Here is a 14,651-nt window from a genome sequence, read left to right as displayed (position 1 = left end):
GATTGCCTAATAGATACTTGATAAGTTCTTACTGTTTGATGGATTATAAGCTATGAGGGCTCTTGATTCAGAAGTGGATAATTGAATCTGAAATTAAAAAAACAAAAGATTGGAACACGTCTTTTAAAATGTTTGATAAATAACACTGAAGGAGGTAAAGTTATCTGCAGGTTAAAATTAAATATATAAATCCCAGATTCAAACTATTTCATGGATTGATAACATTTAGTGCTCACACTTGGTCCTTGATTTTTGTATCATGGACAATTTTTTGTAACGCCCTAAAAGTGATGAAAAAAAAGTTAATGCATCAATGTAAGAACTTATGCATATCGGAATAATAATAAATTGGCGCAATGCTATATGGATTGCAAACGGCAGCAGTTGTTTATAATTGACAATAGTTTAATGATTATATGATTAAGTAATACATAATGTCGAATGATTCAGTTTATTACATTCTTGTTTAGTAGTGGATTATTGTGTTAGTGTGTCAGTCAAAACTAGAACTACGAATGCTACCTACATAACTTTCTACTACCCCAAACTACTATATTAGCATGCAAATAATTATCTGAATCATGACATTACATAATACGCTAACAAAGCAGTACTTAGAAAATTGATTATATAGCAAGAAGTTGTATTTGTCAAATAGATACGATCGCGCCAAACTACGTATGCCGTTCACAATCTAGTGTCAATGTGACCAATTGTTAAAAGAAATTGCGCAAAATTAAAATACAATAGATACAAATGCGAATGAATGAATGAGAACCCGACAATGATTTGTTTAATTTTGCTCGTTTTCATAACACACTTATTACTATTGGGTACTTCCCTGGGTCCTCTCCCTTGGTCCTGAAGGTCCTCCTGCGTTGCAGCCCACCAATCAAGTCGCCGGCGGAGCCACTTGACACGGCTCAAAAATGACATCGTGCGCAAAAAAATTCGAATTGGTCCGATTAGACAATTATCAATAAAATAAAAATTAATTCAAATTTTATTATTTAATTTTTAATTAAAATTAAAAATATATAAAACTAAAAAACAACAGATAAATGAATAAAAAAATAAATAATTCATAGAAAAAATGGCAAAATTGAAAAGAATAAACTAAATAAGTAATAAAAATAAATGAATAATTGATATGAAAGGTATATAAATAAACAAAATAATTGAAACAAAGAATAGATAAATGTATAAATCCATAAGTTTAGAAACAAGCTAGTGGTTCATGACGTTGTGCCTTAAGGCAAATTGCTAGAACTTCCCATAACGTAATAAAATATCCAAGTAATATTGAACATTTTCAAATAGATTATTTTAAATAATGTCACTATCATTATTCGTATTTTATAAAAGACTCAAAATTTTGAAATCAAAAATAAAATCAAAAGCTTCGGTATCTCAAAAAGTACAAATTTTTTCATATAAGAAAAAAAATTGTATCCACAAACAAAACGCATACACATCAAATTTTTTTAAGGTTTGCCAAAACTTTCAGAAACTTTTGAAACGTGATGATATGCAAAAATTTTCATTTTCGATTTTTGGCCGATTACAATAATCGTAGAGGAACTACAAAAAGTTCTTAAATTATTAAATGGGTAAGTAAAAAAATAAAAATAAACAACAAGTAAAAATATCAATTGTATGCATAAATAAATGAATAATTAAAACTCGTGAATGAGTAAGTCAATAATGAAAAAATTGAACTATTTGTAAGCGGTATTTTAAGACACGTTTCATGATCTTTGCGATGTAGTGTAAATATTTGACTAAAATTAATTTATGAGTGATTTATTAGTACTCCAACTAGATTTATTACACATTATTGTAATATAATGGAAAGTGAAATATATTAAAAAAAATTAAATAAAATGAAAAAAATATGAATAAATTCTTAATGACGATATCAGAATATTAAGATGAATAAATAAGCAAATGATTAAATAAATTGCATACCTTGAAGTTTCTAGGCATATTCCGTTTAATAAATAGGCGTTTCCAGAAAAGTCTTTTCGATCCTTCAGCAGATATCGTCTCTTATGGGTTGCCATTCTTAATTGTGGTTCATCAGCAACCTGTATCAAGAAAAAAGTATCAATACAGAGCCTATATAATAAATCTTGTACAAATATATTGAATATTTAATTATTTTGAGATATGATTATTATGTGATTAGTTTTACATGTTTTATTTGAACTGTAAGCATTGTCAGTTAACAATTAAGGATGGAAGCTTAGAGTATGTTTCTAGAAAGACTATGTATTGATCTTGTCCTTGTAGTATTTTATAAGTGTATAAAAAAGCATAATTATACTCTAGGTTTCCCAAAACAAAAATAATTGGACTTGTATCTTACGAAATAAGAAATGCTTGTTTTGTTATCTTACCGATAGTTAATAAAGCTAAGAAGTCTACTGCAGCAAGCAAGCTAGTAGGATAATACGGGATTCTCATTTCAGAGTTGACTTATTTTTTATAATTCAATTGATTATTGTCGACAGCTTCTATCTTATAGCAGAGCTGAAATATAAAATGTAATACTAAGTTTGGATTACTCTTTGTATGTCTATCTGAAATTAAATATTGCACGTATCTTGTCTTAAGTAAAAAATCAGAATCAGCACAGAATTTTTTTGTCATCAGGGGAATTGTATAAAAATACAGAGGCTTTTATAATTGAAAGAGCAAACTGCTGTAAAAATGTTAAAATGTATGAATAATAATTATAATACTGAAATCTTTTTTAATATGTTGAATACATTTCATTGTGATCGTGACATTCAATTGTAAAAAGTACTTTGTTTCCAAAATCATTAAATTAAAATTAATGCAGCAGCTTCATTTACTTACAAAATATTGCATATAAGAAGCATTGATCGTATTAGCACTATAGAATCTTTCTAAAGAATTACTTCTAAAGAATTTTTGAGAATAATTGAAATCCTTCAACAATTTCAAAATAGAATCACATTATTATGCTCTGACATAATTATTTTTGTTCATCACGAGCCAGGATCGTTAAGCAAATAAATTTTGTATTCGTTGGCGATTCAGATAGATTTCTGATTGATGCGGTATAGGCAAATATAGAAAGAAAATATACCATTAAAACAACTCCCTAATGAAATTGAAAGATGACCATCTGCATCAAAGCAATATCAATGGTCCTTTTCTCAATGATTTCTTAAACTGCATGAAAACACTCGATATTCATCGATGATCTGTCATAAAATCTGTCATTATGTAGTGACGAGTATTTGTAGCACCCTTGGGAAAGATCATGTAAACACCTGCATAAGCTTCGAATCCACAAATAATCCTCAAACCCATTACATAAAATGACTAATGCAAAATACTAATATATACTCGGCCATACAACCTTTTACTTTGACAGGGTACAATTGCAAAATAAAACATGTGGCAAATGCACTTACCTACTACTTGAGTGTACACTGGCTTCCTATTACTGGAGTTTCTACTGGCTTCCCAAGATCTTCTTCTCGCGATGGCTGAGATTAAAATGGATTGTGAAATTGCGCACAGCGACCAACAAACCTTGCTTGCTTGAAGTGTCATCCCATAGATAAAAGAAGAGTATGTGTCATCCGGTCTCCTGTCACCTGTCATCAGGGTATACAACACGTAAGTGAAAGGTAAGGACATAGTTTGAAATGTAGGTCAACTTGCTAATGTTGGCATACTTAACTCTAGACAATGACAATGACAATGACAATATAATAATGAACTTAACCTCAAACATAAACAAGCGCGTGCATGTAGTAATCACGACAAATAATTATTTATTATTTTAATAATAATATGTTTTAATCAATTAAAACTATGGCTGGCGTATTATTAAGTGAGGCCGAAAAAACCTTTATATTACATGGAGTTGACGTGAGCAACATAATTATTTTAGTTTTACTCTACTAATGTACAAGCACAAAGGTGATCAAATTATCTATATTCAGGAAAATTTTCGTTGTGATGGACGAACTAGGCAAGAATATAGACCCATGGAATTGGAGACTGATATTGTTAGTCATGCTAGCGGTTCAGCAAGATTGAGATTAGCAAATACAGACATTTTAGTTGGAGTAAAAACTGAAATAGATATTCCTTTCCCGGAAAGACCATGCGAAGGAAAAATCGAATTCTTTGTAGACTGGTATGCGTATTACATACACATTTTAAATATTTTGTTTCACACTTAACACTTTTGTCATTTTCTATGAAGTTCTGCAAATGCAACACCTGAATTTGAAGGTAGAGGAGGCGAAGAATTGGGATTGGAAATTTCTCATACTTTGTCTCATGCTTATAATAGTTCTCAAGCATTTAATTTAAAAGACTTATGCATAATGGCTGGTCATCAGTGTTGGAAACTTTATGTTGATATCTTGGTACATGAGCATTATTTCTTATATAAAATAACTCGGTATTAAATTAAATATATTGTTATTCAGATTTTAGAATGCGGTGGTAATTTATTTGATGCTGTTTCTTTAGCAGTGAAAGGAGCTTTATATAATACTCGAATCCCTAAAGTAACTGCTGCTGTGTTAGACGGAGGCAATGTAGATTTACAACTCTCTGATGACCCTTATGAAAGCGAGAGACTCAATGTTTTAAATGCTCCACTTTTGGTAGAGTATCTATGTATTCTGGAATAATATAAGTAAGTAAGCAAGTTTTTAATAATTTTAAATTTCAGATTACTCTTTGCAAAATTGGAGAACATTGTGTTGTAGATCCAAGTGCTGAGGAAGAGAAGTGCAGTGCTGTTAGTTTGGTTATAGGAATAAGGTAAACTTGCTAAAATATTTTCAAGGCTTCAAAATATGTATATGGGCTATATAGAAAATAATATTTGTATCCTTTAGGGGCGATTCCACACAGATAACTTGCATGAGAACAGCAGGTTCAGGGAGTATAAATCCTACAACATTGAAAGAAAGTGTTCGAATAGGATGTCAAGCAGGTCTCGATATGCACAATACATTAATGGAAGCACTTACAAAAGAAGAAAATATACCTAAAAGAAAACCAGTTGGATTTTTGAAATGAATATTTCATCTGCTTAGAATTATTTTTGTTACAAAGAAACATGTCACAATTTATATTACATTTAAAGTTCAATGTAATGTACATTTAATTACAATGATTTCTTAAACTTTTTAACTTTAATTGGAGATTCTAATGAAAGTTTCCTCTTCTTAGATATTTTTTCTGCTCGATGTTCAATACTTGTCTCATTATTGTCAGAGACATCATGCATTATACTATGCTTTAATTTTTTAGTAGTGCTTAATGTATTTTTGGCCATATTTAAAAGGCTGGACACGAGGGAATCTCGTTTCAATAAGCTTTTATTATTACTCTTATTAACTTCAGAAGTGGTACTACTTGATGAAATTTTTGAATTGCTCATTTCTTCGTGAACTGGTTCAGTATTGTAACCTTCACTGTCTGTTCGGGGTTTTCTCTTGTTACTATTAATTTTTCTTGAAGGAGAAGTAGCCTCTACAACAGGTGATACTTTAGAAGGACTCAGTAATTGACTTTTCATATTTTTGTATTTATCTATATTCAAAGTATAGGAAGGTGTACAGACTGCAGTTTGTATTTCAGATTCTTTAATAGTACTGCTATTTTTGCTTCGTTTCTTATTCACATCAGATATATCTCTTTCATCAATAACAGAATCATTTTCATTTACATCCATGGGAGATAAATCTTTTTTATGTTTTTTACTTTTCTTTCTCTTTCTATTGGATTGATTAATTTCAGCAGGTTCTTCATTTTCATTCAATAGCATGTCATCAAAACAAATCCTTTTATTCTTTTTAGATTCCTTCAAATGAATATGCTCCTCATGCATTGTTGAATCATTTAAAGACATATCTTCATATTCCATATTACTGAAACAAAAATATACAACCATTAACAAGAACAAAGCTTAGACAATTTGAATAGAAATAATGTTTTTAAGCAATAATGTAGTAAATTAATATTAAAATATATTCATACCTAGTATCAATTTCACCTCGGATATGTGGAATTTTCCCTGTAAAATCCATATATATAACTTTGAACACAACATTATTACCTATTTCTAGGTAACTTCCCGGCCAATTATGTTCATTATTTCTGGGTATTGTTATATTAAAAACTCTATGCACTAAGCATCCTATAAAATGTTCATGCTTTTTGATAACAACTCCCTCAAGAACGCTCCCTATTTCTGGTTGAAATATGTAGAAATCTGCTTCAATATCGATATGAATTTCAGGACTGTCATTTCGTAATGCTCCTAATGAGCTCAGCAGCATGATATTTCTAGCACTAAGTAAGATTCCATCTAAACTGAAATTATATATAATAAAAATTGGCTGGTGTCAAAGGAGTTTATGGCAATTTAGATTTCATTTATTCCAAATTATTACCATTTATCATAATGAGCTATTTTTCTATTTAAAATGCCTTCGACAGATTTTTTTAAGTCTTCTAAGCACCAGGGTAAAACTGAGAGGTGTTGTTTTCGCCGAAGACATTTCACACAAGATTTTGGATCCTCCACATAATCGGTCAGTTCTTGCAATTTGAATTTTATCACTGATTTTTTATACATATTGAAATTGTTATATTAATATTTTACATAAGAATTTACACGTGTTGATAAAATAACCTTATTAATATAACCTATATGAATAATTTGTTATTATTTGAACACAAATATTAACAAATTTCACATACAGATACTTTCAGTAAATAATATACTTTGTAAATTATGTTAATTAACATTTAATATAATTCCTATAATTAATTAATTTTTGTTACAATAAAAACCATGTAGTTAAATTTAACATTTTGACATATGGAATATATCGCGTGAAGATGACGCCACTTGTTTAAGGGGTACCAACTTCATCCAATGTTTTTAGTACTTAGACCATATAATCCTGTATTACATGGTCTAGGATTTGGCGCCATTTTTAATATCTTGAATTTTTTTCATTTTGTTTGTAATATTAAAAAACTATTGGCATGGCATCGTGCCTTCAGGCAAATTGCTGAAACTTCCCGTACCGTAACAAAATGTTCGAGGAATACTGAATATTTTCAAATAGATTATTATAAATATTGTAACATAGTCTAATATTTATAACAATATAAACTGAATTGCAAAGTTAAAATTAGTTGTTTAAAGTATATTAAAACTATGGTCAGAATTAAAAATAAAATCAGAATTATTTTCGATATAAAAAAAATTGAAAAAAAAATAATAAAAAAAAGTTGAAACAAAAATTTTATTTTCAAAACCAATTATTTTGTTAGGACAAGCAGAAAGTTCTTTGAATCATTTAAATCGGACGGTTAGTTCTCTCAAAAACTGCCATTTTTCGCACATTTAGCACCGTATCTTCGAAATGGCTGGGTCTGCCTTTGCCAAAAACTAATAAACACTTCTACCAATCATCACTAATTGAATGTTTTTTAGATCATTCAAATCGGATGCTCCGTTCTCTCAAAAACTCGATTTCTATTATCTGCACTCTTTGCTCTTTATCTCCGTAACAGCTGGACCTGCCTTTGCCAAAAACTAATCAGCACATCTCCCTATCAATGGAAATCGAACGTTTTTTGAACCGTTCAAATCGGTTAATCCGTGCGCTCGAAAACGTCACCGAAAAATTGTATCCATACATACATGCATACACACACATTCATTTTCTCTGAGGTATGCCAAAATGTTCAGAAACCTTCAAAACGTCTAGAAATGTAAAAATTTTTATTTTTGATTTTTGGACGATTACAATAACTTACATTACGGGAAGTTAACAATCTCGGCATTAAACTTTCCAGTTAGAGTTAGAAAATGCTCAAGCCATCGAAAAAAAGTACATTTAAAAAAAAAAAAATCGGCGCCTCGATAACATAGCAACTTCAAACAAATATGCGTAGATAGCTTATGATTTGCCAAGAATAACGACCAAAAATGGAATTTTAATATTTTTAACTGTTGGCGAATAAAAAGCAATAAACGAAAATATAGCATGACCCGTTACATTATATTTTCTCGATTTTCGATTTTTTTTTGAAAAAAATCGAAGTGGTGAATATTACACATTGAATTCCTTAAGCAGTTAAAAACGGCTATTTCCTCTTGATATCAAATTCATATCTATATTTTCAACTAAAGCATATATTAATAATACTTGACGTCAAGCTGTCCGATTGAATACTAAACCCAGAAACAAACCAAGCTTTTACCACGAAGACACGGAGAAGCTCCAAACCAGTATGTAAAGTGAAAAATTGTTCACAAAGATTAAGGACAACCAATGGGTTGCTTAATGATAGAAACTAGGTTGTAGAAAATACATCAAAACAGAATCCTGAGCATAGTTTAGAACGCTGTTGAAATAACAATAAAATGCCTGTATCGAATGTAGTATATATATCATGCCGAAAAACTAGAACGTTGAGGAAATATAATTTGGTTCTTATCGTTACCGGAGGTTTTGTTTTACCAGTTCTGGTAAAGTGATTTTGTTCGCATACCCAAACGCTTATCGCCCTCTGCAAAACGCCCTTCTAATCGACGATATTGCCATAATTATTTTAGAGCATAAGGAATAGTATTGCAAAAACCTTTGAGAAAACTTATTCCTACACACTTTATGGTAGATAGATAGATATCTTTGATTATTTGATAAAAATAAAACGGCCTGAACTTTGTTTAAAAAATCCATGGATTGATATATTTAAAAATTTCATAAAAATAAAACGGCAAGAAAATTGTTTAAAAATCCGTGGATTGATATTTTTGAATATTTGATAAAAATGAAACGGTCAAAACTTTGTTTAAAAATCCGTGGATAAAATACCTTTGAATATTTGATAAAAAATAAATAAATTGATAAAACTGAATTGCCATTTTTTGCATTTTTGTCTCGTTTCTTCGAAACGGCTAGACCTGCCTTTGCCAAAAACTAATCTGCACGTCTCTCTTCATCAATATGAACCTAAACATTCAAATAGGTTGATCCAGAGATAAGAAAATTGGTTGATCAGTGTTCACTAACTCGTCGACGAAATTTTCTAGCTCCATACACACCTGCACATTACATATACATACGCATCCATTTTTCATGGTATGCCAAAATGTTCAGAAACCTTTGAAACACAAAGATATACAAAAAAAATTTATTTTCGTTTTTTTGCGATTGCTGTAAATTACCCTAAGGAAAATTAACAGTTCATGAACCTTTTACAAAAAGACTACTACAAGACTTATTCATTATCCTTTGCAATTAGAATAAACTCTGACTATTAGGTTTATAAGAAAAGTATCGACATCATTCAGACGCAATATCAAGTTACTTTTGCATGTTATAAATTAATATAACATTTTAGAAATAGTCCTTACACAGTATAAGTTATACTTCCCTGTTTTCTGAAAGACAAATGAAATATGTAATAGTTCCTTGATAAGTAGAATTCATGACGGCAATAGGCGGTTTGTCTATATGATTTGTGATATGCTATTCGAAAACATATCATTTTGTAATTACATCTATTAAATCTGATTTGGTAAATGCCGTAATTGTAACTTTACCAAGTTTCAAACTATGAATAGTTATTGTGGGGCAGGTGAATACTCTTAAATATCGTTTAAAACGTATAGAAAGTAAGTTATAAACAATTTTTCAATTTTTTTAAAATAAATGATAAAATAAAAATAAGTCAAAAAATTGCAGGCAAATATTTTTTTATTCAATATTAAATTAAATTATTTATTAAAAATAACTGATTTATTTTTTAGCTATTGTTTGAACTTTTGAAGTATTATGCAAAGGTTTAAATAAGTTAGAAAATTTGTAAATAATAAGTATAAAGTTAACAAAAGTAAAACTTCAGAACAAAACCCCCACTTGCGTATTTAATAAATAATTATAAGGTCTAGGGTTCAAACACGCTTTTTGGATCAGCTGATTTCAAGCAGTAATGATATCCATTTTCACTCGAAAATCGATATAAATATAAGTAAATAGATGTTTCAGAGTGAAAATAGCTGGAATACAGATTCTATAATGATACTTCTTTAAATTTTCAAAACGAGGACAAATAAAATTACACTTTTTTGGTAATCATAAAGCAACGGCTTAGGGGGTGTCGATTAATCGTGAGGTTTTTAAGGACAGGGGCGCTTTGACAAATAATCACAAAATATCACGTGGGGGAGGGATAGTTATAGTATGATATCACGTGTATTTGTTTTGCAGACTACAGACTGATTGCTTTTTTGCAAAGGCAGGTCCAGCCGATTCGATGATACGAAACAAAAAGTGCAAAAAATATCAATTCAGTTTTTGAGGGAACGGAGCCTCCGATTTGAATGATTCAAAGAGCATTTTACTTGTACTGACGAAGTAAAAAATTGATTTGATTGATATGTACATTAAATTATCTGATATTATATAAAAATTTTAATAATAAGCACGAATATGTACCAAGATATATTATGTTTAGCTGTAAGACTGCGACGCTATTTTATCTCCAAAATAGCTAAGCAGCGCGATCTCTTTGGAAAAAATTCAACATTCTCAAAAAAATTCTAAAACCACAATAATTCTAAAACCTGAATAATAATATATTTAATTTAATACCTAGCTATGTTATAGAAAGAATCGAACTTCAACGCTCACGTACCAAAATATCAACATAAAGTTTCCAACAGTGATCACCGGCTATTATGCATAAGTCTTTTAAATTGAATGCTTGGAAACTATTATAAGCATGGGACAAAGTATGAGAATTTTCCAATCCCAATTCTTCGCCTCCTCCACCTTCAAATTCAGGTGTTGAATTTGCAGAACTTCATAGAAAATGACAAACGTGTTAAGTTTTAAGCAAAATATATAATATTATACGTTTCTATTACAAAAATATTTACGTCGTGCTAAAAAGTCTCGATGTCGCAGTATTTTCGTATCGATTTCGTGGGTAGGGTTAAGAATATAACGAGGAAGAAAAAAACATGAAAAATTTATCGCGGTTTTCGTGTGAGTGAACTTGACTGACTAACTCATTCATTTGCCCGATGCGATAAAACAGCTACAAATGTTAATAGCAACCCAAACCAACCCAACCCCGACCTCCGCCTCGTCTACGGTCTACGTTTCGCCTTTAAATTCCTTGTGGATCGTTAGGTAAATGTTAAGAGCTTTCAGAACTTGTTCGTAAAATGATTTAGTCTGTTCGGAGGAAACAGATTTCGATTTATTTAGTACGCCAATGATCTTGCGGTCATATCGAAAACCGAACAATGTTATGTCTGAAGCATAGCTCTCTACGGATCAGAGACATAGACTCTAAGGAAAGTCGACAAAACTATCTGAAGAGTTTTGAAATGCGGTGCTAGAGGCGGATGGACAAAATAAAGTTGTCTGACAAAATTACAAATGAGGAAGCCCTGAAAAGAGTGGGCAAAGAAAAGACTATACTGAGCACAATGCTGAGAAGAAAAGGAAACTGGATCGGATTCCTGCAAAAAGAGTGCTTCCACACAACGTCGTCGAAGGCAAAATAGAAGAACTGAAAGGATTGGGAAGAAGAAAAATGCAGATGGTTGATGACTGATGCGAGAAAAGGAAATACAGAGAACTGAAATCTGAAGCTCTGAACCATGAAGCAGAAGTTTGAAAAGGAAAATTCATAAAAACGAATATGAAGTGATAAATCGTCATTAATGGAAATAATAAACAAGGAAGGGGAAGAAAATCAGGGATTTTGTCATGATCTCATAATATGGAACTGCCTTCGGGCACACTACTATTTATTATTATTAATATTATGCGTTAGAGCAGGGCCTAAAGGTCCGCCAAAAAAAGGTCCACCAACGATATCCCAAAAACAAGTAAAGTTAAGAATTTCGTATTAACAATATTTGAAAGTAGAGGGAAAAAACGTATAACCATCCATCACCTTGATTCTAACAACGTCGCTATCAGGAAATAATCGCCTATGTTTGAAAAACCACAACAAAAGTATTGTTTTTCGTTGTTTTAAACTTCGAAACTTTTAAATATATGTTATTATTTTATGTTATTATTCAATTATTAACTTCCCGTAGGGCAAGTTATAGTAATCACAAAAAATCGAAAATGAAAATTTTTATAGATCTCTACGTTTCAAAACCTTCTGAACATTTTGGCATACCTTATAAAAAATGGATGTATGTGTGTGTGTGTGCGTGTATGTATGTATGTTCGGATACAAATTTTCGTCGACGATTTCGGGAACACCGATCAACCGATTTGAATAATTTAAAAAACATTCGATTCGTATTGATAAGGAGACGCGCTGATTAGTTTTTGGCAAAGGCAGGTCTAGTCGTTCCGAAGATATGGGGCAAAAAGTGCAAAAATGGTAAATCATTTATTAAGAGAACGAAGCGTTCGATTTTAATAATTCAAAAAACATTTTACTTGTATTAACAAGGTGAAGAACTGATCAAATTTTCATGAAGGCAAGTCTAGCGGTTTCGCAGATCGAATGAAAAAAGTAAAAAAAAATGCCATTTGGCGGTCAAAAATGATCATTAGACATATGCACATCAAATTACCAGATGTTTTATAGAGATTTTAACAATAAGTATAAATTTTGTTTACATTCCTATGAGTTCCGTTCCAATGTTTATCCGTTAGACGGCGACGCGGCGCTTACGCGCTTTGAGATTTCGTCTCTATGCAGTTAAAGCAGCACGATTGCTCTGAAAAAAAAGTTAAGAATTTCCAAAATATGTCAAAATGAAGGAAACATTTTTTTCAATATTTTTTTTTTGCAAAAAAAAGTAATTTTTTGTTAAATTTATAGTTTCTCAAAAATCTAATTTTTTCGAAGTAATATTTTTTCAAAAATGCTAATCGTTTTTAAAAAAATAATAATTTTTGGTACGGAATGTTTCATCAATTTGCCTTAAGGCACGATGCCATGCGGCCCACTAGTTATGTATGATTGTGCTATGTCAGTTTTTATCCATATACAATATATTCTATAAATAAAATATTTTCTTCCTGCAAATAAACTGGTATTGTTTATATCTTGTGAATAAAACAATGTCGATTTTATGTTATATGGTATACTGTTGATCAAACATTCAGTGGTCATCTAAATGCTAATTCGCGCCACCAGAGACTAAACTGAAACTTGTACAATAATAACCCTTGGGTAATATTGAATTATAATACTGCCGAAAGATAAATGTATACTTGTTATATATATATATATATATATATATATATATATATGTTGCAAATTTGTACAAGGCATGTATACGCATGATTATATAAACCCAAAAGGAAAAGCGGTTAGAAAGAGGGTCAACTTAAAACATTTTCCAACATTCTATAATTAACTTAGAACATTTTTAAATAGAGCACAACAAGTAAAAGTAAAGGAGAAGGTAAAGGTAAAGGACTCATGGAAATACAAGGAGGAAACGATAGTCCTCATTGAGATACATCAAATAGCTTTTAACTTTCTGAAATCGGTTCAGGCGTTTTTTGAGCAAACGGCAATGAAAGTTCTAATTTGGACAAACGCCAAAAAATCTATACTAGTTTTCGCCAACTTCGACGAATTTTTAAAATTAAACGACTTGTCGTATGGCCGCAATATTTTAGTATGATCTATAAGACTATGGTATCTCGAAAAACTAATCAGCACGATTCCCAACCAATATCTTTCGAACGGTTTTTGAATTGGTCAAAATCGATTCAGAATTGCGGACTAAAACGTGGACAAAATTTTTTTCACTTTTCTGCTATTTACAAAGAAATAGCTCGGCTGATCGTCGCGTAAAATTAATAAACGCTAGTCCTCATCGAGATACATCGAATGGCTTTGAAATTTTTGTCTAGTCGTTTTTGAAAAAACGTCGATTTACGGCAAAAAATCTGTTCACATACACGCCAACACACACGCACACATACACATATACGTTTTCCAATTTTGGTCTCATTCGATTTAGAATGGCTTAAAACGTCGAGGAAACATAAAATTAGCGAATCGGATTTTTTGATGAAAACATAAACTTCTCCTTCGGGAAGTTAAAAAAACGGACAAAACTTTGTTCAAAAATAAAACGAGGAAAAAATTGTTTAAAAATCCGTGGATATATATAAAGTGTATGTTGATATCTTTGGATATTTGATAAAAATAATACGGCAAAAAATTTAATTTAAAAATCCAAAGCTTTTTCACTCAAATCCAAGGTGTCAAAAACATACACATTTTTCCTTTCAACATTTAGAAATAAATATAAACGATTTGTCTCTAACGCTGCCGAATGAAAATTCGAAAGAATGAATTGCTATACTCGTATATATATATATATATATATATATATATATATATATATATATATGTTTTGACATGAAAAATCTATGGAAATCAGTGTGCATACGAAAATGCAACTTGTTTTTAGGAAACAGCATGCTGTAATGCAATTTTGAAATATTAGTCAATAAAATAACGTCATATATCACATCGTGCAAGAAATAAGTGTACGAATTTGTAGGTGTACACATATTGTAAGTTGAATTATGGAATTACTAAATAATTACAAAAAC

General features: G+C 30.6%; 3 protein-coding genes across 6 annotated transcripts in view; 1 reads left to right on the top strand and 2 right to left on the bottom strand.

Moving 5' to 3' along the window:
- LOC113382858 (lachesin-like) overlaps positions 1 to 14,651 on the bottom strand; it is a 589,134-nt gene that overhangs the window by 68,495 nt on the left and 505,988 nt on the right. The window contains exons 14-16 of one of the 4 annotated variants that reach the window (XM_026621106.1): positions 3,447 to 3,632; positions 2,400 to 2,532; positions 2,004 to 2,087 (exon numbers count right to left, since the gene is read on the bottom strand). The gene's annotated coding sequence lies outside the window, so the exon portion shown is untranslated. Of the gene's footprint in view, positions 1 to 2,003; positions 2,088 to 2,399; positions 2,533 to 3,446; positions 3,633 to 6,484; positions 6,628 to 14,651 lie in introns of those variants that run through there. The other 3 variants (XM_026621105.1, XM_026621107.1, XM_026621108.1) reach the window with 3 other exon arrangements.
- LOC113382865 (exosome complex component RRP42) lies at positions 3,770 to 5,120 on the top strand. The gene is made up of 6 exons (XM_026621115.1): positions 3,770 to 3,909; positions 3,984 to 4,180; positions 4,250 to 4,415; positions 4,479 to 4,658; positions 4,727 to 4,818; positions 4,896 to 5,120. The coding sequence occupies exons 1-6, from the start codon at positions 3,853 to 3,855 to the stop codon at positions 5,077 to 5,079; spliced, it is 876 nt and encodes a 291-aa protein (XP_026476900.1). The 5' UTR covers positions 3,770 to 3,852; the 3' UTR covers positions 5,080 to 5,120.
- Positions 5,094 to 6,808, bottom strand: LOC113382860 (DNA-directed RNA polymerase I subunit RPA43). The gene is made up of 3 exons (XM_026621110.1): positions 6,459 to 6,808; positions 6,043 to 6,378; positions 5,094 to 5,933 (listed from the first exon to the last, which is right to left on the bottom strand). The coding sequence occupies exons 1-3, from the start codon at positions 6,641 to 6,643 to the stop codon at positions 5,168 to 5,170; spliced, it is 1,287 nt and encodes a 428-aa protein (XP_026476895.1). The 5' UTR covers positions 6,644 to 6,808; the 3' UTR covers positions 5,094 to 5,167.

The sequence above is a fragment of the Ctenocephalides felis genome, unplaced genomic scaffold, assembly GCF_003426905.1.
Source record: "Ctenocephalides felis isolate EL2017-DRISC unplaced genomic scaffold, ASM342690v1 CF-g0.4_SCAFFOLD_03570, whole genome shotgun sequence".
Classification (NCBI taxonomy): domain Eukaryota; kingdom Metazoa; phylum Arthropoda; class Insecta; order Siphonaptera; family Pulicidae; genus Ctenocephalides; species Ctenocephalides felis.
This window is presented reverse-complemented; position numbering and strand designations above follow the sequence as displayed.